The sequence below is a fragment of the Aythya fuligula genome, chromosome 8 (assembly GCF_009819795.1).
Source record: "Aythya fuligula isolate bAytFul2 chromosome 8, bAytFul2.pri, whole genome shotgun sequence".
In the NCBI taxonomy this organism is placed as follows: domain Eukaryota; kingdom Metazoa; phylum Chordata; class Aves; order Anseriformes; family Anatidae; genus Aythya; species Aythya fuligula.
The window spans coordinates 2,206,026-2,232,801 of record NC_045566.1 but is presented as its reverse complement, the minus strand read 5'-3'; the positions used below and the strand labels follow the sequence as shown (position 1 = coordinate 2,232,801).

Genomic DNA, 26,776 nt, shown 5'->3' with positions numbered 1-26,776 from the left:
GCCTTGGTGCTACTTGGTATTCTTTTCTTGAAGCATTTTTTTTTATGTTAAAGTTGCTGTTGTGGTAAGGCAGAACCCAACCAGGGCTTCAAAATGTAGAAAAAAGTTAGCTGGGGACTCCCTGACCGCAACAGAATCTGTCAGGTGGTTGTGGAGACTGATACAATACCTACAGAAATTTGTGCTTAAATGCTTAAATGTCCAGCTGTGGAGTCTGTTTAACTAAAAAAATTGTGCCTCCATGGCGTTGACCTGAATGTTAAGTGAGCTTGAACTTCCCAGTGCTCATCACACGAGGACATGGACACGAGGTATTGTGCCTCTGCAGTGAGGAGACCCAGTGCAGAGGTGCAAAGGGGGATGCCAAAGAGCCACCTCTCCTGGATTAAGCAGACTTTCTTTGTAAGAACCAAATAACGGCACTAGAAAGCAAAATGTGAGCCGGCTCCTTCCGTCGGTGCCAAGCTCTCCTAGGGCTGGCCGGGGCGCGGGTCAGGCAGCGCCGTCGGCAAGAGGCTTCCCCCTGAGTGCCGCCTCCCCTCCCGGCCTCTGCCGTCCCACCCCTGGCCTGCAGCCCGCTGGGTTTATAAAACAATGAGGGTCCAAGATAAAGGGCTGTGCTCTGCAAAGCATCCGATAGTTTTTGCTCCCAGAGGCTGGGCTGTGGCAATTCTCCTGGGCTGCCTCGCCGTGGGTTTTGGCCGCAGCGAGGCCGTGCTACAAAAGACTCTGAGGCAAGTCCTGCTCTTCTGTGGCGCTTTCCCTCATTAAATCTGGAGCTTTCTCTCCTGTTTCTGGGTTGGAAGCCGCTCTGCTCTTGATTAACACTGGAGTTTTTGTTGTGTTTCTTTTTTTTCAACTCCCCCCCCCCTTTCATGTAAATGATGTCTTGCTTTTTTACTTGCTTTTTTCTTTTTTAATTAGAAGAATAAATGCTTGCATTCATGCACAAATTGCTTTGAAGTGCCGTAGGAATTCAATTCATGAGCCTCTCCTTGGTCTCAATTTTTAATTTCTCTGGGAGCAGATAACATCTAATGGCTCGGCTCTCTCCCGAAGACTGCATTTTGTTTGCTGCGGCTTGCGCTGCCTCCTCCTGTGCCCTGAGATGAGTTAAACACGAGCAGGACCGCTGAACCAGCCGGCCTCCGCTGAGCTCCTGCCAGGTTTTAACCTCAGGGTCTCTAGGTCTGTACAATCGTGTTGATAACGTCTGATGGTCTTCTGGCTCGTGGAACATGATGGAGAGAGATCGTCAGATCAGTGAGCTGTTAGTGAGCTTGTTCCCTGAGCTCGTTCCAGTCCTGGTTGGAAAATGAGAAGAGAAATGGGATCTTTGCAGTGCTGCTTGATGAGTAATTCTATTTTCCGTAGCACTTAAGGAAACAACATTTCACTTTACTTAATGCTCAGAGAGGAAGTGCCAAAGTCGGAGAGAAACTTAAACCAACTCGTTTCTGCTTTTGTAAAAATGTGGTGATTGATCAGCATTTTGGTGTGGGGGTCGTGGCTGTGTCCTTGGAGAATCGTTTTAATTAGTGCCCCTTGTCTCTTGTCCTGTCCCTGGGTGCCAAAGAGGAGAGCCCGGTTCCCTCCTTTGGGGTTTTGCCCACACGGGTAAGGTCCCCCTGGAGTCCCAGCCCTCCCAGCCTCACCTCACGTGAAAGATGCTCCTGCCCCATAAGCATCTCGCTCTGGTCTTAGCAGGGTTATCGCAGAAGGTAACGGTAGAATGAAAGGTCTCCAAATCCTCCTACGAGAGCAGGCAGCCACGCGGAAGCCAGGAGAGGAGTCGAGCTGCAGCAGCTGGAGGTGACAGACCTCACGGGCATCAGCTTTGTGTTTCCAGGGTGCTTCTTGAGGCTTGTCCTGCTCCCCGGGGTCTGACAGCCGGGGCTGCTGTGCCCACGAACACGGCTGGGAGTCAGGGAGCACCAGGATGGGGCTGGCCTCGGAGCTGGGGTCAGCTGGAAGTTACCTGAAAACAGCTCTACTAACAGGTTAGAGAGAGCAGTTGAGATAATGAAGATAATGCAAAGTGCTTAGCTCCTGGAGTTAATGTTTTATCTGCTTTTAAAAGCATTTGGGAAATGAAAGAGTGTAAGGCTACAGGAGCACGAGGAATTCCTCCTGCTCCCTGCCTCTCAAAGAAGGAAATGGGTGGATTATAGCAAAGCAAAACAGCACAAATGAGATACGGAAATAGGTGATTTTATAACTTCTGCTCATGAATTAACATTGTAATCGGAGGGTGCTCTTGTGCTACAATTATGGACACCGACTCGGACAGGAAAGCGCTGGTGTACAGACAGTCTGCTTCAGGTGGTTACTGATAAATGGTTCTTCTCTTGGAAAAAGTGTCGTGTCTTGCTTGGAGACAGCTGATTTGGCTACAGAGCGGGTTTAAAACTTTAAACCCATCTCGTTGTGAATGCAGGCAGTGTTGGAGGGTTCCTGTTCGGAAGTGCTGCAGCAGCAGTGGCAGGGGCAGGGGCAGGCAGCTATCGGGGCGGCTGCGCTGAACGCTGATGGCTCTTGCTGAGAGATCCTGAAAAATGATGCTCTCGGACGCTGAAAGAAAACAGCCTGTAATTGCGTTAGCATCAGCCCATCCATTTTACGCACAGAAGTTCAGTGGAATGATTTATACGTTCCTGGGTTTAAGCTGGTCGGTTTGGGACTTTTTTTTCCTGGTTCGAGTAGATCTCTTTAATGCGTTGCTCTAGCCTCAGTGTTTCTGTGCTGCAGCGTTTGTCCAAGCAAAGCCAGCTTCTGCCTCGATCGTGTTAAACGCATCAGGAAAAAAATCATGTGGTCTCAGTTTCCCATCCCACCCTCCCTCTTTTTTTTTCTTTTTCTTTTGTCTTTGCTGTAAAATTACACACCGGAGCGTTACGTAAATCGATCCATGTTCTGCATGCTTGCTGTACCCTGAATTCACCACGCATTGGACAGGTTAAGGATAAGGATACTAAAATGGTGTTAAACTCCTCTGGCTATAGGATTGCATCTAGTTACCTGTATCGGTCTGCTGCTTAAATGTTGCATCACTTTCAGTCAGTCATTCCTGACATGAGCTTCAAACCAAACCAGGAAATGAACCCAGGGTTCTCCCCACTGAATGAAGTTTCGTTTTAATTTTGTTCCCAGCAAGTGCTCACCTTTGTTCCCCGAAGGGCAGGTGGCACGGGGTGAGGGAGAGCTCTGCGATGGGGCTGCTGCTGGCTGGGTCAGGAGGAAAGAATGACAAACGGGGGCTGGATTTTAAAATCCTGATATAGCAGCATAGGGGTAACCCAGCATTATTCGGGCAATGAGCACAACATCCAGCCAAATACTGCCTAAAGAAGAATAAAGAGCACCGAGGCGACTTTTCTGTCCACTTAGGATTGAAAACAGGCAGTGAGTTGGAAAATGCCCATTAATGAGAAGGTCTGGAGTTCTGTAGGAGTACCATTTTTTGTTATTTTTACCTTAAAAGTAGTTATCCTCATTGTCAGTGCTTAAATCCCTTCCCGAGAAGACTGCGAGGCAGCGTCCCGTTCAGGGACAGAGCATTGCAGAGGTGCAGTTTTTACGGGTCCGTTCCAGCTCTCGGGCTGCAAAACTTGAAACTCGGATTCAACACTTCACTGCATTTGTGTTGCTCTGATAATTTCGACTCCATTTGGTTATAGACAGTTAATCTGTTTTAAATACACTGGAAACATGAAGAAATCTGTACAAATATTGTAAGTTTCACATCCTGAAGCCTAGAAGGAGGGATAAGTGTGGGGAGAAAAAAAAAAAGTCCAATTTCATTGGGAAGCCCATCTGCTTTATATTTTAAGGTTGGGTAGCATAACTTTCCTTTTTCTGAAATACTGCCATTGACATTGTCATGAGTATAACTTTAGTCAAGTTACATTGGCTAAATGAATAATCTTTTTAACATGTGGAACTAATTTTCTTAGGGTATTTTCCCCTCTCACTCTCTTTTTTTTTTTTTTTTTTTTTTTTTACCCCCTCTTCTCCATTCCCTTGAAAAAGAAGAGGGAAAAATCTGCTGGTGCCTGATTGCATTTTTGGCAGATGCTCAGTTTTCCATAGTTTTCCCCCATTGTAAATGCCAGAAGTTTTCCAGGGAACCACGTTTACAAGAGCTGTGCTAAACTCTGCCTCTTTCCAAGCAGTGCCCTGCCTACTCAGCACCCCCAAGATCTGAATGCAGCTCTCGAAATGCTCCGAAAGGCTTTTATCTGCCACAGGCTAATGGTGCTAGGTGAATTTTAAATGCTGGCTCTGTGACACTTGCTCCCCTCAGGATTAAGATCCATCTGCAAATGCACACACGCTCACGTTTTGAGTACCAGCAGGGTCTGCGCTCGGTTTGCTTACAGGAAAGCTGTAAGATAGGCTGAGCATTTTTTCACGACTGAATTTCTTCCACAAATTCCTCCCCATTCCAAGTAACCTTGCATAAAGTTTAGATGTAAAATAGCAAAAGCATTTAATGAAGCTGCCAAAGGGATCTTTTTAAATGATGGTGTGGCTCAACGATGCTCTAGCAAGGAGGACCAGTGAGCGTGGACTGATTTTTGCCTGCTGGCAACATGCGGAGCCTTTCCAAGCAACATGCAGGTGCTGGCATAGGAGCAAACAAGATTCTTGCACTGAGAGAGATGGGAACAGGAATGGGATTTCCACGTGGTGTCCCAGTGCTGTTGTCACACGCTGAGCCCCAGATATCTCCTTAGGTGCAGCCAGCTGTGTCTTGCTGTAATTTTGTAATCATTTACCCTACAGATTGCCCAGAGATGTCCGAAAGCTCACGCAGACGTTTGGGAGAACAAGCTGAGGCTGTGAATAGCGGCAGGTTAAGAAGGACACCGGGGGATCTCAGCGGTGCCCGCAGCACCTGTTGCACTGTGGGCTCTATTCACAGAGCTGTTGTGTTCTGCTCCTCTTTTTGCCATTTATTTCCTCAAAGCAAGAAAACTGGTGGGCGCCAGGCAGTGCCTCAAGGCTTCAAACCCTACACTGTGTTTGAAGCCAAACACCAGGACATGCAAGATGGGCGAGAGGAACAGCAGGTGGAGGTTGTCCTGTATGCTTCGCTCTTAAAGGAAGGGATAAAAACTTGCAGAACTCCCACTGATTTATAGAAGAAGCACTTCACCAGAGTTACTGGTGATTTTTAAAAGTGCTTGTTCAGGTTGGGCTCTTTGCTAGTCAAAATCAAGACCCGCACCTTACTGCAGGTCGGTTTTGGTGGTTTTCTGTATGAATTCAAGGCTGGTTTGGGATCGGGGTACTTCCCAGCACTGAAGACCTTGCAGTGATTCTCTTGTTAATGCTGTTATTAATTGAAAATGCTGCTCTTCTCGTGGTGCCTTGCTCTCGAGGAGAGGCTCCCCCCCGTGAGAGCACCGACCCAGCTCAGCTCTGCTCTCATCTCTTTGTCTTGCTGTCTGATGAGGATGCCTGGCACTGTTTGACAAATAGCATGACAAAAAAAGCATCGATTAGTTAAATCCTTCCTGAAAACTTGTTCTTTTCTGAAACTCCCTGAAAGAGCAGGGTGTAGGCAGTGCAATGTGAGGACAGCCTTTGGGGTGCTGAGCTGCACTGATTGGGGGTGTAGCAGAGCTGCTGGGGGCACTGCTCTCATCGCAGTTTGCCTTTCGCTGTGACTTCCTCCAATTTAGTTCCGTATATAAATATATATATAAATTTCTTGGAGGAAAACATGAAGCGTATCCTCGATCTCATGGGAACCCACTTTTTAATGTTTCTCAGTTTTAGAAAATGGTAACAAAACATAACGTGATACGGCTTCAGACACTGCAAAAACAAACTCCAGAAGAAGCCACGGGTCTCCCTCATAACAGCCTAGCTCGGCGAGTTCCATCATAAAAAGGATTTGTTATATATTTGTTTGCTCACTTTAAAACGTTAACCTTTAAAATAAGAAACAGACCCTGGTTAGTTGCTACTTGAGGTTAAGAAGCACGGCAGCCCCGCTGAGTTAATACTGCTTATATTTGACACGTGTACATTTTGCTACTGCTGTTCTGTATCCTCTCTTAATACAGTCATTTTTTCATCCTGCCATGATCCAAATACAAGGTAACAGCAGTCCACGTCCAAAATCTGCTCAACCCTTTTTTTTCTTTAAAATGCCGTGCAGTATAGACGTTAGAGCAGCCTCAATGTATTTACAGCTCAATTAACGTTTTGCTGATCTTGTATTTGTTTTTCCCGATGCTCTTGGTCTGTAAAAACTCTGGTTTTGGTGGTGGGGAGATGGGTTCACATCTCGCCTGGCCAACAGCGACGTGCAGCTGGTTGGCGGCTCTCATGAGCAGCTGCTGCTTGTGTTTGGTGGGGGATCTCAGAGGCTTGGTTTTGGGGGTTGTAGCTTCTGTGTTGTTAGTCTTGATGCAGTGTTTGTGCTTTTTTTGTCAAGTTGAGGGCTTTTGAAGTGCTTTCTTGCTGCAGCGCGTTGCTGCTGCGTTTGTTCTCACCGCAAGGCACTGAGGGAACTCGTCGGTAACTATTCTGCTTTCTACACTAATCTCGATTTAGTCACCTCCCGTGTTTAAAACTACAGATTGTGACTGCCCAAAGCCTCATTTTGGTACGTCGCCAAGCTGAACCCAAGCCCCTTATCTCGGAGGCTCAGTAGGAAGCCTGACCCCTGTCTAGCAGCAGAGGCTGGCTGCGGCGCTGCGCTCGTTCATCACTGTCAGACCGCACCTGTGGAAGGCATCACGACGGCGGCATCCCAAATCTTCCCCATCCCAAGGGGTCCCCCATGGACCCCTGCCCTTGGAGCCTCTGGTCACACCGTGATTTATCTCCCTCATCCAGCACGTGTCCTCAAAGCTGAAAGCAAGGCAGCTGGTGGCACCGAGAAGCACTCGGTTACATGAAAGTCATTAAAGCTGGTTGCCACAGAGGAGTATTTTCTAGGAAGTTGCAAGTAATTTGAACCAGACAGGTAATTAACGATCTTAGGAAAGCAGGGGTCTCTAATGTGTTGAAATGTGTGTTTGTAAGACAAAACCCAGTCTTCTCAGGACTCCATCCCGGCTGTGTTCACCCTCAGCAGGCTCCTGTGGGCAGCTCTGCACGTCTCGGTGCTTCTTGCCTGGAGATGTCTCAGGTCACCAGAAATCCTGCAGCAGTCCTTGCAAATACCACAATTGATTTATTTTTGGTTTTATGTGTTTATTTTCCCTCAGCTTCTGCTTGTGTCACTGGGCGTGAGTGCCCTGGTGGGTGCAGCCAGCCCGGCAAATGTGGGCTCCCTCTGAGCATCGCAGGTGCTTGGAGTGACTTGGAAAAGGAAAAACACAAACTACGCTTTCCCTCATTTCCAGTACTGTAGCCTGGCCAAATCTAGAATTACATGTCACTGCTGAAGCTTTCCTGCAGAACAAAGTATGGAAAATGCAGATGATTTCAGACTTATGTAGGTTCTGAAGGCGTTTTCAGTTTTGTTTGCTTCTTAAGATTGCGTCTGAAAACTGATGCTTTGTGGTGGAAATGAGGTGAAGGTTGCTTGCCCTTCTGGGTAATCTCTGGCAGCATAAAGGAAGAGTGGTAACAACGCTGGATTTTAAACCATCCTGAAATTTAATTCAGAGTTTGGATCAGAAAACAAAAGCTGCTTTGTCTGTCTGTCTTTATTTATTTATTTATTTTAAGTGAAAAGAGTTTATGGAAATCTGCTTGATGAAACCAAGCCACTGAAGGGGCTGACATGCAGCGTTTGCCCATGCCAGGTGTGTTCTGGCACATGGGGACACGGCATGACCATGAAACAACTGTGTCCAAATCTTTAAAATTGCTGTGGCAGAATCAGAGTGGGCTGACAAGTTTAATTAGTGCCACGGCCAGACCTCGGAGAGGGAGGAATTAAAAATGTGAAGGCATTTTTCCTGAGGGAAGGAGATGGCGGCAGAGGAGAGGTGTGGGGGGGGAGCCCTGTCCACAGGATCTGCCCTCTGCCACCAGGAGCCGGTGTCTTTTAGATGTGGGGTTTGAGGGACCTTGAGAAGTGCAGGGAAAGCGAATATTTTTCACACAGATGAGTGGCGCTCAGCAAGAACCTGAGTACTCCGGATGGTGATACGCTTTGGATAAGTGGTGCTGACAAAAAGGGGGGAAACTTGGGAGGGATCCTTCAGGCAATTTGGGATCGTGCAGCAGGCTGGGTGTGACAGGGCTGGGTGATGGCCGCCAGGGCCTGCGCCCTGTGGAGCGGGGCCTGGTGGAGCAGCTCAGGCGGCGGCCATCTGCTCGGCAGGCCCCGCTGCACGGCCGGGCTGGGAGGGATGAAGTACAGGCACTAAAGAGTGACTTCTCTTCACGTTCAGCCTATTTTGGCCCTGAGCAGAGGGCTGTGGCCATGGTTAGCACCTGTGTGGCTCGTGCTCCTTGTCCACGTTGAGGTGTTGGTGTGTGGGGTTGGTCTGTGAGGGCTCCTGCCCACCCCCCTGCACGCACTGAGCTCTTCAGTGAGTAGAAGACACAAAGCTTTGAGGAATTATAGAATAATAAAATATCCCAAGTTGGAAGGGACCCATAAGGATCATCGAGTCCAACTCTGGGCACCACGCAGGTCTACCTGAAATTTTAGACCACGTGTCTAAGCGCCCAGTCCAAACACCTCTTCAAGAACTTGTTTAGCTACAGCTGCAGCTAAAATAGATTGAAAGCTTAGCACAAATAAAATTCCTGCTCATGTTGTGACCCTGTATAACTGCGTATGATGGTCTCTGTCATCGTGTTGGACTTTTAGTAGCACAGCTGTGCTCGAAAGGCGCAGAGGAAGGGGTCAGCTCCGTGCTGAGGCCAGGAGGGCCCGCTCTGGTAGCTGACAGACTGCTTCCTTCTCGCTCCTTTTGATGTCTGCAGACTAAATGCTGCGTGGAGAGAAAAATTCAATTCATTTGAAACATTTTGCATCAAAATGACATGCTTTAATGTATTTTCTTCTGATGTTTAAATTATCTTTTCATCTCATGAAGGGGGAAGGAAAAAAAAAAAAAAACATGTTTGTAGTTAAAGTACCCAAGCAGAACTTTAAACAAAGGTCTGGAAGAAGAGGAAGTCTCAATGTACAGGCAGCTTTTAAGAGCAGATTTTTTTCCCCCCCCTCCTCCTTGGCTCTCTGAGACTTGTAAACCGAGGAGATTTATTGCTGCCCTTCCAAATGCTGCTTTAGAATTAAGAGTTCAAATTTCTGAAATTCCTGGAGCCCTCAGGAGGGAGAGGGATAAGGGAAAGTGATGATGGGAAGCGCAGCAGAGCAAACTGAAGGGTTTTCCAGGCTGCCTCTGCCAGCTGTGGCCGCGGGGGTCCTTCCTAGGAGGAAATCAGCCAAACCTGCTTCAGGAGAACTCTTGGAGTTGCTAACCGATGGTTATGCTGTGTTTGGAAAAAATTTAGACTTCTTTAGCATCTGCAGTTAGTGCCAATAATTTTGTGATCTGATTCTGTCTTACTATCTTGCTGAAAACACAAGCCTTAGCAATGTCACCAGTGTCACACCAAGGGAAGGACACAAAGCAATGGGTGTTTTTTCTGTTTTCTAGTGTATAATCCTAAATATCCTCACTTTATTAGTAAACTAACATGTTTTGGAACCACAACCTGTTATATTTTTTGCCTTCAAACATGAGAAAAGATGCTTCATGCAGACCCAGAAGCAGGTACAGGTGAATTTGATTCCCCGTAGCCTGGCATTAGAGACTTCCAGGTGAAGTGGTACATCTCTTACACGGATTTCCTCATGTGCACCTTTTGAAACTGCGTTACTGTGACTTTTGGGACAAAATGTCTCTAATGCATCCTTTCTGATTTTTTTTTTTGCAGAGGATATTCAACTCCTTTGTGTACACGGAGAAAATATCGAATGGAGAAAGTGAAGTTCAACAGGTAAGGCAGCCCCCCCTGCCCACCTACAGCTGTCCTATGGCACAGACAAAAGCTGTGGTTAGCTTCACAGCCACAGTCAGCTCAGCAGTTAGTTCTGTCTGAATTTATTGTGGCCACTTTTCTAACATACAACACCAAGGAAAATAAGTGGAATAGAACATAAATGGAAATGTATTGTATGCGCTGTGTATTTGATAGTTTTCTGTTGTCTTGGAAAGCCTTTCCATCTGCTTTCTGTGGGTCCTTCCCTTTGGAAACAAAAAAACAAATGCAGAGGTGGGACCCTTGTGTAGTATCTCACATTGACTGGTTTTCACACTAGAAGTGTCTCTTTTAAAACTGTTTTCATTTGAGGTGAAAACACTAATATTGTTTGTAAATGTGGAAATGGTATCAATTGCCGTGTGTAAATATGGGACAGCTGCAGCCTCCTGTAACAGTTGTTTTAGGATTTTTTGTTGTTTTATGTGTTTTCTTTCCCCATATGAGATCGCATTTGGAAATGCGGGGAAAATAAACTTCGAATTTAACACTGAGGTGATGTATCTTTTAACGTGTAGGCTCTTTGCATTTTAATGCATGTATACATTGGGAAAATTACTGGTGGATAAATTTCAGGACAGATCAAAGAGATCCAATTTCCATCTTTAAGAAATTAAGGTACCAGTCCTGTACTCTTCCACTTGCATCTTTATTTGGAACATGATGAATTTTGGTAGCAGTGGCAGGCTCTGCTTGGGGGCTGGAACAAAGAACTGTCTTTTCCTTCCAGTTGAAGCACAGACTCATTTGTACAACCTTCAGCGAGTAACCTGACCTTCTTAGACCCCTATCAAACCAGTTTTAATGTTCAGCAAAAACAAAAGTGCCTCAGAGTGGAGCTTTCCCCGGGGAAAGGGGAACTGCTCTGTAGCTGTGCAGGTAGTCAGATGTGCATGTGAGTGCTGTTGGATGTTTCCTAGAGCATATCGTATGTGCACATGTGCATTAAAAAGAGTCATGTAATAGCAGCAAATTTATGTTTACTGTAAAATAGTGAACTTGACAGATACTTCTTTTTTTTTCCTCCAAGGAGAAAGTCAAAGCAGAGTTGGATCAAATGAGATTTAGAATCTGTGTGCGATGTGTTTAAGCTCTGGGTGAGTTTGAAATGGAGAGCGGGGCTCAGCTCCTCTGCTCTTTCAGACCAAACACGGGGGCTTTTGATAGGATTATGATCAATGCGGGAACTTGGTTTATCTGCAGAAAATGGGGGAGCTCAGGAAAAGTTCCAGCAACGCTGGGTTTCTGTTAAACAAAAACTGAGTCGTAGGGGTAGGAATCTTATCCCATACCAGCACTAAACTGCAGCGTGCAGTAACGCTGACAGACAACTGCGATAATGTACAGCTGTGTGAGTAATGATAAGGGGTTTAAATTAGGCTGTTAGAATGACATCATGTGGATTTTAGGATGAATCTCTTGGCTGTTAGCATAAAAATGGTAAGGTTTGCTTAAAAAAAAAAAAAAAAAAAGTTTGTGCTTAACCTTTGGTACTGCCTGTGTCAGATTTTTCTTTGGTGAGGTACAGATGTATGTGAGAAACGATAGAAGAAACTAGAGCAAAGAATTAACCCTAGTAAATTACCCCAGTGCTGGTGTTAACAATTGCTTGACCCTGCGGATAATGGAGTCTCAACCCCTCTGATGGAAGTTAAGCGTTAGGGGGTTTCTCCGAGCTGCAGTCAGCTGAGGGACATTGCTCCAAGTTTTTCTGGAGCTGTGGTCTTGTTGTGGGACCCTGCCCTACACGTGCAGTTTGGCTGCGGGAGTGGGACTAAACAAAGAAATGCCAAAAGCCGTTTTCACCTAAAGCGGAGGGGAGGGTGCGCAGAGGTTTTGGATGCTCAAACTGGGATCCTGTGCAAGAAACCCGCTGCTGGCAGGGCACTGCACCCTCTCTTCTGCTGGCAGCTGCTTCCCCTAGTGTCTGAGGTCAGACACGGACAGGAGAGAGGCGCTGGGGCACGTGCAGGTGCTCTCGCTGCAGAAGAGGAGCTGTGGCCTCACAAGTGTCAGCCTGAAACCAGCCCGACATCCCCACCGAAGGCTTCGCTGGCTCTGACTCAGCGATCGGGTTTTCACAAGTGTTCCTGGGTGGTCTGCACACCACAAAAGGGCCATGTGGGCTAGATTATACGTATCAGATGGCTCTTGAAAGCCAAAAGTGTTTTCGGGAAACCAAGAAACCGAATTAAAACTTCTTTGAAGTTTTGACTATAGATTCTGCCCTTAGAAAAAGGCGCTGCTTGTCTCTCGGTCACAGATGGACGTATTCACTCCAAGTAGATACAAATAACTGTCTAAACACTGTAGGTAGTGTGATGAATTCTGAGCTGTCAGAGGAGAAAAACGAGGCCCCGGCAAAGCGTAATTACTGCGGTTAAAAGCTCACCAGCGAAGTGGATAGCAGAATAATTGAGCACTTCTGTTTCATTAATAACTGGGTCTTCGAGCCCTAATGAATCACAAGCGATGTAATCGAGTTTTATGAGTAAGAGTAGAGCATCGAATGGGATCATCTTGAGCAAATGCAAACAAACGTAAGCAAATTTCACTCCCCTGTCATTTTTTCCTGCTTTTGTCATTCATTAACATTTTCTTAGCAACTGATACCCGAAGGCAATTAATTACGGTTTTGTCAGCTGGGATTCTTGTCTGGCAGGCCACCGGATTGTTGTGGGGGTTGTTTTTTTATATACCAAACTGTGTAAATAATGACTTTCAGTTTGCTGGGAGAGTGGAAAAGCTACAGCTGTTGGCCTTCAGGCCGAACGATTTAATACGCTTGGCTTTCTTCGTGCCACACAGGGAGAGGTTTACCTTTTGACGTTAATCTGCTTACACTTTTAAGGTCGAGAGCTGTAGGATTGCTATCCAAAGTATCCTTTCTCACTTTGAACAGGTTATTAAACATGGGATGACAGTTGCCAAAAATAACGTGAGTACCTTTCGTGCCAGTGATTTCAATATCGGAGAACTCGTACGCTACGAAAATTGTAGTGGTGTGAACTTGTGATGGAAAAAGGTGGAAAATGGTGAGTTTTAGTCTAGGTTAGCCCTTTTTAGGGAAGGCAGCGTGCGTTCAGCATCGTGCCAGACGTCTGGGTTCTGCAGTACAGAGAGCATAATGCTGGAAACCAGAGAGGAAGGTGGACGGTGGAGCAGCCCCGAGCAGGTGTGTGTTGAGCGGCCTCACGCAGAAAGTCTCTATGTAACTTCTGTGTTTAGAGCTAGAAAAGTCATTGCCTTCCCTGCTAGCTCATCCAGAGCATAATTATCAGCTCCAAAATCATCCATAATAACCTAGAGAATGAATTTTGTGTAAAGCTGCTAGGAGCTGCTCAGGAATTGAAGGAAGTTGGTGAGGAGGCTCAGGAACAGAATTTTAAGGCAAAACATTTACATTTGTTTGTCTACAGTTTTTTTTTCTAACAGAACCAGGTTTCCAAAAGGATTTTTTGATGAATAGCATATCTTAAATAAATAAACCTCTGAAAGCTGAAGTCATCAGTGACTTGTGGTTGAATTGACTGGATTATGTCTGTGGCAAAAACGCCTTTTGGAGAGAAACAAAGCGTTCTTGTTAGAACAGCAGGATGTATTTGTAATTCAGATATGATACTTGTTTTTCAGAGTTATAAAAGCTGAAAGAAATGGTTAAAATATTCAGACATCAAGTGAAACATGTTACCTAACGTAAAGCAGAACCTCTATTTTGTTATTTACTTTGTTACAAGGAGCACCTAACTGTATTTCTTGTTAATCTGCTGGAGAACTTTTTACCCAGGTTTGTAGATCACTGCTCACGGAGCTCTGTCTGCGTTGCTCCTATACTCCCCATGGACAGTGTTATTTCAGATACTGATCTTGCTGTCACACCTGGGCGAGTTTTGGGAGGCTCGTGTTGTTCATGCTTGAGCTACGATAATTAGAAATTGGGCATGAGTGGGGTGCAGCTGCCGGGGTGTGCTCTCGATGGTAGGACACGTTTTGGAGTCGCTCTTAGACAAATCCCAGACGGTGATATTCTGGGTGTCTTTCACTGGATTGTTATGCCGTTTGTAAATAATGCTTGGAGTGTTTTATTTTTGTACCACCAATTGAAATGCTGCACTTCTGGGCTTGGCTTCTGGGAGTTTCTTCATCCCTGCTGCTCTCCCATCTGTTTCGGTGCTCCTGGGCTGCTCTCATCTTCTGGATTGATGGAGGACTTCCACACGACCTGTGCAAAACTTGGGTTTGGAGCTGTTTTAAGAAAAGAAGGAACAGGTTTTGTTCCAACAACAGTTGGTGAGGCTGCTGGGGGCTCCTCCTGTGGTTCTTCCTCTGTAGGGTGGGGGAAACATGGCAGCACTGCCTGTTAATGACCCGAGTGACAATTAAAGGACGGCCTCTGCAGCCTCCTGATGTTTTAGCACGTGACTTGTCTCGTGTCGCTCAGGACACGGCCCTTGTTGGCAGACACGGCTCAAATTTCCAAAGGAAACGAGCGCGGTGAAAAATCAAGATTTTACTGTTCAGCATGACATCTCCCTGGCTGGGAGCCACGATATGGTCACAAGATGTTGAATTTTGCGTTGGTTAATCATGAGGCTTGTGATTAAAGGCGCTATGTACGGTGTTTAACATTTTTCCAGAATAACTTATGGGAGTTGTGGCCCTTTCCCTAGCTTTTGTTGTGGACCACATTTGAAATCTCTTCCCTTCGGTGGATCTTGGGAAACCTTGCTAAAATTCTTGGAGGATGGAGTGCCACAAATAAGTGCCGTTCCCTTTGGAGAAATGTGTGTTGGGAAGTAGTTTCCTGCCTCGTGATGCAATGATCTAGACTATATTTCCATTGTCATCAGAACAGGAGGGATTTGAAGTTAATACAAAGGTGTCCGAACAACCTGGCGGTGGTTGTGAGGTCCCTTTCTGGAGACAAGACCCTGTTTGGAGTCCGTGCAGCAGCAGCAGCTTCTTCAGGAGCCCAGCAGCTTGGGAATAAGTATGGGAAAAACCTCTTCGAGCAGGGCTCTGTGGATCCATAGTACCGTGATGCTGTGGTGCGTGGTGGATGCCTTTTGTTCCAGATTCTGCTGGTTCATAAACGGGGCTTAAAAACAACCCCACTGCCTCAACTCGTTAGCGTGTGAGCAGCGCTTCCCGAGGAGCCCGGCGGCACTAAATCCCCCCCTAAGTCCGTTAGGGCATCCGTGCCTGTCAGCCTCCTTGCTACATATTTTATACACAGCCTCGATAACATGAAAAACCCCTTGGTTTTGAGATGCAGCCAGAACTAAAACCTAACCTCGGAGCTCTGCTTTCCCTCCGTGCCCCCTGAAAAAGGGAGACTTCAGAGCAGCCGAGCTTTGAGGGGAGCCAGGCTTTAACAAAGCTCCAGGGAGCGATGCAAATGAGCAAAATGTCTCTGGGAAAATTAGGGAAGCTCACTGATGTCGTGATGAAAGGTTGTCAGTGGAGATGGTGACAATTGAAGTGCATTACCCATGGGTGCTGCTGTAATAGGAACAGGTGTTACCGTCCAACCTGTCTGCAAACTGAAAGGCGCTGGCTGCACGCCAGCTGCCAAAAAGGGGGAAGAAACAGAGCTAATGGCCGCATTGTTTGCAGCCAGCGCTTCGTTTCTGGGTAGCCACTTCCTTAAAATTAGGGAGAAAAGGTAAAAATCCAGCTTGGAAATTTAAAACTAAAAATAAAAAAGCAATGAATGCTGAGCAAGGGTGGTTTTTTTTTTTTTTCTGTTTTTAAAATGAAGAGCGCTTTGAGAATTGACCCGAGGCTAATAGCATTTTATGTCGATCTCAAGGTATCGGAGTTTATTTTAGTCTGCTTTAAAACAGGAGGGTTTGAGCCCTTCTGCAGGAGCAGGAAATGTCTGTCCCAGCCGGTCCGCGCCCGTGGGTAGCTCTGGCATGTGAGCATCCATCCCTTTTATGTGCTTGATTGAGGGCGCAGTTTTCCATTTTTGCCTTCTACAATATTTGAAATAACCCTGTTAGGATGTTTTCATGTTTCAGAGCTCTGTCCCTCTGTCATTTGTCCTTTCTTTCCTTCTGTACCTTTGAGTTTTGGCCGCAAACGTGGCACAGCTCTTGCATCCTTCAGCGTGCAGCTCTGGGCAGCTTGCAAGAGGCAGGGCGTGGGCTGGGAAAGCAGCGAGCGATCTCTGGATGAAAGCTTATTATTTTTTCCTTCTTTTATTTTCTTATTTATTTTTTTTTAATTTAGAAAAGTAAGAAGCTGATTTAAGGCTGCAGCTTTTCTCCTGACAGGCGCTAACAGCCGAGTGCATCCCTTTGCAAGCTGAATAATGTTCCCGAGCTAATGATGTGTGTGTGCATGCATGGGCACGCAGCGCCGAGGTGAGGAGCTGGGAAATGTGTGTTAGTGTTTGCTGCGGGTTTAATCACCCAGAACTGGAATGACTCTGCACTGGCCTGGGTTTTAGGATGTTTTGTGCTCCAGTGAAGCCCAACTATGGAAGAAAAATCGAGTTAGCTTTGTTAGGCTTCATGCAGATTACACATCTCGATTTGATGACTTTGGACCGTTTTTAAAGACATTTTTCAGCTGATGGGTGTGTTGTCCTTAGAGTCTTAACATGATTTGTGCACGGTGATGAATTTTCAATGAAAAAACTGCTTTTGGGTCATCTCGCCGTTAGTGGCGTGCTTTGAGCCAGCTGGTTTTCATCTGTTCGGGTTGTTGGGGGCAAATCCTCTTATTATGAGGGGCTGGTGTTTTTTGGGGTGCTTAGACGGGCCAAACTCAGCCCTTCCTGTGTGCCCAGGCCAGGGGCAGGATGGTTGCTTGGGTAGCACGGGGGGGCTTTGGTTTCCTTGCTGATGAAACACATTCAACTGAAGCGTTGGAGCCCATTTAATGAAGGTAACGCAATGACTTCGAGCCGTTTAGCAGCCCTTAAGTGGGAGATGCAGCTTCGGCACTGAGCAGTTGCTTTTTATCAGCTCCTGAGGTGCGGGCTCTGCCGCCAACAGATTGCTCAGATCCTCAGACTCTGCCGGGCAGGGTGAATTCAAAGGGCGTGGGGAGCTTTCATCGCGCAGCCTGCAAGGTGAAAACTCGTCAATAGCTAAACCTGGCCCCGTGCAGCCGGCGTTTATCAGCGAGAGGCAGCGACTCCAGGCGGGCCTCCTTGTGCTCTGATGTTCCCCGTTAGTTTTGCTACTGCTAACGAAGGCCACGCGGCTCCTGTTTCAGCAAACTTAAGCTCTAAATGGGGAAAAAGCTTTCAAACAGGGAAATCAGGAAAGAAGTGTATAGATCCAAGTATCTGGACTGCGTCGTGCTTAAGCTCAGATATTTTGTTTGGCCAAACTGAGAGGGGAGCTTGGTGACCAAGAAATGTAAATGCTTCAGTGTAGGAAATGTGCCTTGTGGATTTTGGGGCACTGCTGAAGACAGCGTTCATGCTCAAGACATACAATTGGAAAAAAAGAGAGTTCACCTGAAAATAGAGAAGAGAAGGAACCACCCAGCAGCGTATTTTTTGCCAGCTGGGAGTGATTTAACAGCGTTGGATGCCTCGCGTGGAGGAGACTGTTGGTAGTCGTCTGGTGCCTTGGCAGCACTGCAGGAAGGTAATTGAGGTGTGATGCTGCAGCTCATCCGGGCAAGGTTCTGCCAAACCTGTGCTCCCTGGAGACCTGCTGCTGAGCTGCAGCGTGTGATGGGAGCAAAGGGAATCATGGTGAAGTGTCCTGGTAATAACAGGCAGGGGACACGTTGGTCAGCCAGGGGGTCTGGAACAACCCATCGTGGTCTGGGCACACAAATGTTGTAGCAATGCTTGGTCAGCCCGGCAGAGCTGGGGCATGCAGGACACGTGGGAGTCATGCACTCATGAAGGAACCCCAGCCCTGAAAGTTTGCAGAAATGCAGAATGAAACACTTCCGAGTATTCAGCACCACAGCATGCTGCCCACAGAGTGTTCTCTTTCATTTCGGGTTGTGTGGGGAGTAACTGTGTAGGTGTGAGAAGCACGCCGAGTGTGCCAGCCCAAGTTTTCTGCATGCCCAAGCTATTTTATTTATTCCTAACTTTGAATGAAAGATGGAGCAAAACCCCTCATAAACATTCCTTGTCCAGCCCGATGCTCCCTGGGGGCTGCGTTTGCTGTCACGTGCACTCAAATAACAGCCACAAATTTTCCCTTCCAATTTTCCTCTGCAAGTCATTAGGTAAGCCCACTGTGAAGTGCCTCGCATGATGCACGAGCAAGAACCTATCCAGCCCAGCAGGGCAGCTGCAGGAGTCCTGCCCCGTGCCCCTGCAGCACCCCTCGCCTCTCAGCCTTGGTTTGGAGTCACTGTAAGCACAGCCCCACGCTGCATGTTTGCAGAAATGCCATCGCTAGATGGGCAATGCATTTATTATTGCGTTGTTTTGAAAGAAATGTGTAAGAGAGACATTTAAGAAAGAGGCTAATGTACACGAATCAGCTATTTCTAAAGTTAGAATTAGTCTGTAGCAGTTACTCATCTTTGAAGGTCTGAGAATTGCTGGGGCAGGACGTCAGCCTGACTGGTTTTCCTTTCTGAAAGGAGAGAAATGTGACTGCCCTGCTGTTACGGGAGGTGGTGCAACCTCCACACCTTGTCCTGGTTTGTCCGTGGCTGCCTCCATCACAGGGAACCCTGACGACAAAAAGCTCGTGGAATAATTCCGTCTGTGAGACGTTGCCTTCTTTTTCCTATTATATTACAATATTAATTACAGATTTTTAATTTTATTGCTATTTGAAGTTGAACTGTAGTTAAACAGCTGTAGCCTGTGGCGAGCCACAGTGAGCTGCTGGGTCTGCACGGAGCCTCACTTGGGAGAGGTTCAGCTCCGTCCCTGGGGCACCCCCAGGAAAGCAGCAGGAGAGGCAAAGACAGGAGCAAGAACTGGGAGGGTTTATTTTGCCCAAACCACAGTGAAGAGAAGTACCTGAAAGGAATTGTGAGATACTTCTGCACCGATCGACCTGCCCAAGGAGACTGTTGATCAAGAGAAAATGTGCATGACAGCATTTGGAGTTGTCCGGGTCCTGAGCTTGCTCTCCTAAATATATCCAGTGCTCTGACGGATGTATTGTTGTCTGTTTGCTCCTGAAGCTGTACGATATTTATCTACACATTCACAGGGGGTAACATTAGGGGTATTATTTGGGCTTTGCTTAGGAGTCTGAGACCACAAGTCAATCTATTTTAGTCCCCATCGTATCCTTGTCAGACCTTGCAAGAGCATCGTGTTGGAGCTTCAGTGCTGAGCGCAGCAGCATGGGTAGAGCCCTATCAGGGTGCCATTCGGTGAAAGGAAAGTTTGATAAAATGGAAATTTCACTCCTCATGCATGCAGAACAGTGTTCAAGTACTTGATGATAAAATTATTTTATTATATATACTGCTTTCTGTGGCCAATATTATTAATTACTTGACTTATCGTACCTTGAGCCTCCAAAACAGGGAGTATAGTGAGCAAGGCAGGCAACTGTTAGCTTTAACTTACGTGGTTTTTGCTTTCTGTTCAATTTTCTTAATAAGGATCATAGTATTGCAAAGAAACTGACTGAATTTTCATCTTTCTTTTTATTCTTTTTTACAGTTGGCAAAAAAAATCCGTGAGAAGTTTAACCGTTACTTGGATGTCGTGAACCGAAACAAGCAAGTAGTGGAAGCGTCGTACACCGCTCATCTCACGTCGCCCTTGACTGCAATCCAGGACTGCTGCACTATTCCACCATCTATGATGGAGTAAGTACTGATTTCTGGAACTACTTTGGTTGCCATATAATATATGAAGAAAGATAAAACTCGTTCTTTTGCAAAATAGCATGTATTTTCTGTTATCCTTGTTAACTGTGAGGAAATGGGGAAAGAGATACTCCAAAGGTGCTCCTCATCCTGTCCTCCTGTGCTCTTGTGTTTCTAGTATACACACGTTTAACGAGGAGCTCTAAACAAGGACTGGGCTCTGCTATGATAGATCGTAAAATAAAACACAAACACACACAAAAAAGTTTATTTCATGCAATTAAGGGTTGAACAAACTTTTCTACGAAATGAGCCTGTCTGCATCCAAGATGCCTGTTTTGCTCTGAGACACTACGTAGGCTGAATAACTCTTCTGCAGCTGGTCATGGGACTTTCTTTTTTTTCCCCTTTGAAGTGCAGTAACCAAAATCACGAGCTGGTCAGTGCATCACATGCTGGAAGTATTGCGGTGCAGCTTAATCAAGTTGACTTGCTGCTGCTTGAGACACAGATTTACAGAAACTGAGAACACTGCTTGAAAACAGAGTTTGTTCATTTTCAGTTTGTTTTTTAAAGACCTTTGAATAGCCCAAATCCAGGCAGTTGGTTGTCTTTAATCAACGTGTATTATGTTGCATGTTTACAGAAATATCTTTGTGTTTCGTGGTTGCAGGAAGGTGTGATGGAGTGTCTGATTTTTCCAGTTACAGTGTAATTGTTTCTTTTAAACAATCAACGTTTTAAACACTTCACTTCCATATGTGCTACAAAAGAACAAGAGTAACTTTCTCATCATTTATTATTATACACTGTAAACTTTGAATGCAGAGTATATTTTCATTGCTTAGATCTCATTTCTGATTTAAAAACATTTAAGAGAGGAAGGTAATTTGGGTAATAAATACTAGAAGTATTTTCTGTAACTTTATAAGACAGCTCTTAATGACAGCATTCTTTAATCTTTTCTGAATTACAGCATTAACCTTTATTCATGTAAGCTTTTAAAATATTCACTGTGTTCAAATGTGTGTCATGAATCCATGTATGAAGAGAGAGGCTGCTTTTTTGGGGGGTTTTATTTGTTTTGCTTGGCATGAAAGGAAGAAACCTGGATAGGGTTAAGCCTCAGGTGGCTCTGAGGAAAGCAGTACCTTGCTTTTTGGTTGTGGCTGTGGGGTAAATCTCGTGGTCTCAGTGCAGTTCCTGCTGGACAGAGCGGCTGCATAAAATGAAAACTTTTCAGGTGCCTGATACCTCCATGCAGGAGCTGACCATCAGCAGTAGCACCTTCAAGAGAGGGGTGAAGAGAAGGAATGAGGAAAGTTATAACCTCCCCTGTCAAGATAGCATAATATTTAATAAAATAAATAAATAAATAAATAAATAAATAAATAAATAAAAAGAGCTCTGCTCTTAGTCTGGGAACTTCCATGATTTTCTGATTTTCTTTTCACTTTGTCCTTCAAAATGACTCAGGTCGGAAGGCCTTCAGGGATGTCCTTCCCGATGGTGGACCTGCGTAAGGAGCCTTCACAGAAAGCAGCTTAAAAAATGAACTGGAGGTCACAGCTGGCAAAGCAGAGACACGAATTTTCTGTTTGCAGAGCTCCTCATCTGGGCTTTATAATGTGATTTCCATTATTTAGTTACTTGGCTTGGTCAGAGTAAATCTGTTTAAGTGGCCACCAGGTCAGTCTGTCAGCCTGCAGGATCTTCTGGACTGCTTCAGCAAGAGCCAGGCAGGTACTTCTGGTGGAAGAGCTGCAGCGTAGCAGACCACTGGAAATATATCCACTGCCATCTTTAGGAAGTTGTCTGCAAGTCATACAGAGAAAGAATGTAAAAACACGTTTTTTTTTCTGGTGAAACTGAGCTTCCAAGTTGTTAGCATCACTCTTTGTGAGCTGGCCGATTGCCATCTCCTCAGTTGTTGTTTCTCTCCCTCCTGCCTCCCCTGGCTGTTGCTCTTCCTTTCGTTTTTCTTTGTTTTGTGGTTAGGCTGTTCTGGTTAAAGTTGTCTGGAACAAAAGGTGCTGTTGATATTCAGGTGGCATTATTGGGTCTGGTGTTTGACACCAGGATGCTAAGGGGTGGGTGGAAATGTTCCTGGGGGCAGGAGGTGGTTCCCAGAGGTGGCCTGGCCCTGTTCCCCTGCCCTGACTCTCCAGACCAGAGATTAATTTCTAATAGCAATGAGAGAAGCTTCTTTTTAAGCAGAAGCTTTCCATCAAAATAAATAGATCATTTCCTGGACAGAGTCACCATTGTCCTCTTGGACATCTCTAAACTTCATTAAAAAGGGGAAATCAGTGTCTGTGCAGGGAGACTTCTGAAATCAGCAATAGCTTTTTTTATTTATTTTTTATTTCTTGTCAAAATAGCTTTATACTGACATTTTTAACAGAAAATACTAAAAGTTAAGAAAACTACATTAATGGTTAGATTTTTGAGAGCAGGGACACATACAAGTAGTTGAACATGGAGTTAGGAGTGATTTTTTTAAACTTCAGACCCAAGGATCTCCCACCGGGACGCTGTGATGGGATTTTGAGAGGTACTGATTGACCTCAGTTCTTCTGCCTTTGACGTTTGGGCTAACTTGGTCCAGCTACGAGGAGGTCAGTGCTTTGAGAAGTGAAGCTGGGTACGGTTTGCCAGTGACAGCTTATCCTTGAAGCTTAGAAGAAGCTTTCTGTTACCTCTGCTGAACCCCGTGTATTCCTTTCCTTGGTGAGAGCGCTGTTTGCAAGCAGCCTTCCTCACTTGAGTAAAAATTTGGTGCAAGCACATTGTCAGCAGCACGTTACCTGCAGCCTGGGTTTCTGAGGTAGATCTAAGGGCTTGTGCTGGGATCTTTGAGGCTTTCTGTCCCGTGTTCAGCCCCTAAATACACTCTGACACCCCTTGGTTTGAGGGCATTTCGTGTTGGCAGCTGATTCCTGCGTTATTCCTTTACACTGCTATAGACCTCACTGGAATTGCTTTGGGAACACAACAGGTTTGGGCATCCAAGATGCAACTTCCATGAAGAGAGGTGAGCTCCCTGAAAACTCCCCTATCTTGTTTCTTTCTCCTTGGTCAGAAAAAGGAAAACCTGAGCATTTTGACTGAAGTGCAGAAGCTCCTCAGATATCCTTCACGTTGTTTGGTTGCATGTCCCTGCCCATTAAAAGCAGGCGTAACTGGTAATGGTTCTGCTGGAAAGCCGTACCCGAAGCTATCAGAGCAGTATAATTTAAAGTGGTTTTCTCCACGTTTTTCCTCCAAATATCTTCATTTGGTTTAAAGTTTTATTGCTGTGTGATGTTGTTAAAGCCTGTATCAGTTGGTGATGATGAAATACGTAGAGAGAGGTTTATTGTTGTACTCTTGATTTTTTTGTGATGGCTTGGCATCTTTATTTAGTTTAGACTTGTTATTATCAACCGCATTATCCATGTGTGGCCTTGTGTTTGCTTGTTTTCATCCTGAAAATCTGCGCCTTGGCTTCAGGAGGCAGTTTGTGTTACAGGAGATAAGCTGGGGGAGCGCCGCACCCAGCGCCCAGACATAAACGACACCAAATGGGACCAGCAAAGCACCAACTGGAACAGAAAACGAGCTTGGCCTGGAGACTGCTTGTTTAGCGGCATAGGAAGATATGACAAGGAAAACAATCTTTGCTTTATTGCCATTGTGTGGTGTTGGCTCCCGCAGCGAGGAGCCCCAGTGAATGCGCTTCATGCAGCTGCGGTTGCAGTTAGGGCAGCAGAGCGGGGGCTGCGGGGGTTTTCTGCAGTTTTTGCTGTGTGAAACAGATTTTTTTTTTTGCTGTGAAAACAGATTTCAGGCAGTCTGCAGACATTCCCTTTCAGGATTGAATTGGGTGGTCATTTACACGACAGTGTTGTAGTTAAAGCATCTTCCTGCTGAAGAGGATAATGCCTCCGTGTCTCCTGTTCATCAGGGATCTCCCTGTCCCAGGAAAGCCCTCGATGGCTTGTTGGGAAGTCTGGGAACTGGTGTGGATGGGGGGAGATGGGACTGCAGCAGGTAGCAGTCCCAGCAGCTGCTGGTGGGTTCTCCTGAGCACCTGCTGCTGCCCTGCCCTTCGGTGGGAACCCATGGAGGGCTTGTCAAAAGTGCACCTAAATAAGGACAGGGGTAACAGCCCATCGGGCTGTGCTGTGCTCTTCAGTTTTTGTCCTCGTGTGTGCAGGTGGGGCGTCCCCCTCGCCCTTCTCTGCACCTCGACACAGGTCCCAAGGCTGGCGCTCGTGGAAAAGCGTCACGGGGACCTGAAGATGTGGATGGCTGCGCATCTGGTGCTTTTGCTGCTGATGTACGTGGTTTGAGGCAGCTGGAAAAATCTATTCTGGTTCTTTGTTTAACAACGTCACAAGTGCTTCAGGAATGCCTTTATCTAAAGTCGTGAAAGGAGCAGCACGGAGAAATATTTGGTGGTGAAACACCGCCGGGCAGCGCTGCCTTACCCGCGCTCATCGAGCTGTTTGCAGAAGTGAGTTTACAAACCTATTTTGGAAAATCATTTACTCCCGGGCCGCGATAGCGCCCTCAGAAGTGGTCTGCCTTTTTCCTTTTTAAACAGATGGTTAAATATTTGCTAACGCGCTCGGGTTTTATCGCAGCTCTTTCGGTGTTTATCTTTGCTCTCGGAGCAGTCAAGTGGGAGATAACGGGCATCCATTCAGTCGCTGCAGTATCTTAAGAGCTGCACTTCCAAAGGAGAAGTGGGTGGGCCGCACTCCATGAAATTTAAGCCGTGTTTGCTGTTCCTGCAGAGTATCAGACTGCAGCAATGCATGTGGCTTTCCAGAAGATGCAGGGAGCCTGCACAGTGCCACTCCTGGCACTGCCTGGTTTTGTTCAGGAGCTGCAGCAGGTAGGTAGGAAATCCCCCTCGAGGACAAATTTCTCTCTCTATACAAATAAATACACTTCGACTTTCTCAAGCAGGAGTTGAAATAATTACAACAACTTATATACCGTAAGAAAGTGGTGAACTGAATCCTCAGTAGCTTTTTCTTGAGTTTATTCATTAAAATTTTGTTTTTCCAGCATTCAGTTTAAATAGATGGTTCCTGCTCTACCGAAGTACATAAGCATGTGAAATATGAGTGAAGATCTTGTCTTACTCTCAGGAAAACACATCTAGCAGAGAATTTTGGAGGAAATTCTGAATTTCGGAGAAAATTCTGCTGAATTTTCAGTGAATTTACCTAATTTCATTTGCATAGTGAAATCATCCCGAAATTCATATAAATGGACCGGGACAGAACAAAATGAGGCTCAAAACAACGTGGACCCCACAGTGGCTGCTCAAATGCCATTTTTGTGCACAGCTCCTCCATTTTTTCCCCTAAAATGCAACTGTACAAAAGAGGCTGATTTACGCTGCAAATTCAGGCTGAGCAAAATCCAATTGGAGCTCACTTGAGCGCTGTTTTGATGTAAGATTCAAAGCTTCTGCAAATTTATTTTATCTTCTGCATTTGCTGATCTCCTGCTTGTAAATCCTGTTGAAGGAGAATAAAAATGAGTGCAGCCTGATGGGAATTAAATGTCTGAAGTTCAAAGCAGTTTGCACATCAGAGCAAACGTCAATCAAGTGAACATCTTGCAAGCCAGGCAGGGAGCGCGTTTCTCCATGGGGAAGAGATCAAAGTGGGAGTCGCGGCTCTGTTTGCTCCCTCGGGATGCAGTTTCGATCAGTTGTTCATTAAAGTGAATCCAGAAGGAAGGGATTTTTAGAGAGAGGCAGGGAAAGGGGGATGGGGGGAGCTGGGCTTTTCTTGAATCTGAATTTCAGCCAGTGGGGAGGGCTTCTTCTTTTTTTTTTTTTTTTCTTTTTTTTGGCTCTTGTTTAAGTTTATACAAAAACTAATTACATCTGACTGGAGAGTTGTGGTAGTGTTTTTGTTTTTTTTCCTTCTGGTAAGAATTTTGGAAGACATCCCGAAGTTTTGGCCGTGGTATTGGAAATTTTGGGGCCAGATTCCAACCGAGGTCTCGGTCAGACAGCTGGTACTCACTCTGTCCACTCTGTCATCTTTTCTGCTGGCAGAAGTGAGAAATACTGTTAACATTAAAGGAGAAATCAGTTAAAATTCAGTCTCTTTTGTACAGAGAAAGGGTGGAGATCGATACTTGTCTGCAAATCCTCCGGTACTGGTTTTTAATAACTTCTTCCAAACTAAATGATGTGAAGATTTGCACGGCTCCTGCTGAAAACGTGCATCGCATGCGTACATCGTAGGGGAGGTAAGGCCAGCAGCTACAGCCGAGGAAACTCCTCGAGTTCACTGCAACCAACACGTTGTGTTGAGGCTTTGGTTTAATTGCTGTTTTAATGGCGAGGATCAGCAGCTTGTTTAATAGCATGTCCTTAATTGAAACAACATAACGGTGTCCAGAAGAAGCACACCCAAAATTCCCCAGCGTGATCAATGCTCACAAAAGCCCGACGGTCAGCTTGCCGCACGCTGCCTCGGTCCTTCTGTTGTATGTGTGCTGTGGCAAGAGAAAGGAGGGCTGGCCTAGGCTGCAGTAACTTTTCCCTTTCCTTCCCCAGCTCTGCTGCTGATTATTTAGTGTCTCTTCCTTCATTTTCCTGATGGCAGCACAGGACTCCCCGAGAAGAGCTGAGGACCTTGCCTGCATTGATCTTTCACACATTATAAATCCAGATAAATGCAACTTCTCGCTCTGGTAACTTCAAGCTGGTAGCTTGAGCGGTGTAAGAACTGTATGGCGGGGTGCACGTGTTGTTCCCAGTGAGTGAGAGAGGTGATTTTTGCCATGAAATAAAATCAGGAGCAGAGGAAGACTCCAGATGATTGAGTTAACCCCCAGCGTTTATTGCTGGTGTTCTGAGACACGGATGATGTTAGTTGCTAATGAGGTAGCCTGTTGCCATTGCTAATAGGTTTTGATGGGAGCACTGGGGCAATTAGCTAACATCCTGAAAAGTCATTAGCCTCTAGTTCGTTCCGCAGTATTCCTTGGAAATATTTCTTCAGCACTGAGATGTGTCATTTGCAGT

General features: G+C 45.9%; 1 protein-coding gene across 1 annotated transcript in view; it reads left to right on the top strand.

Moving 5' to 3' along the window:
• Window positions 1–26,776, top strand: part of CACHD1 (cache domain containing 1) — a 94,424-nt gene that overhangs the window by 22,134 nt on the left and 45,514 nt on the right. Inside the window, exons 3-4 of the mRNA XM_032192219.1 lie at window positions 9,865–9,927; window positions 19,586–19,734. Coding sequence (XP_032048110.1) covers window positions 9,865–9,927; window positions 19,586–19,734 — 212 coding nt within the window. The remainder of the gene's footprint in view (window positions 1–9,864; window positions 9,928–19,585; window positions 19,735–26,776) is intronic.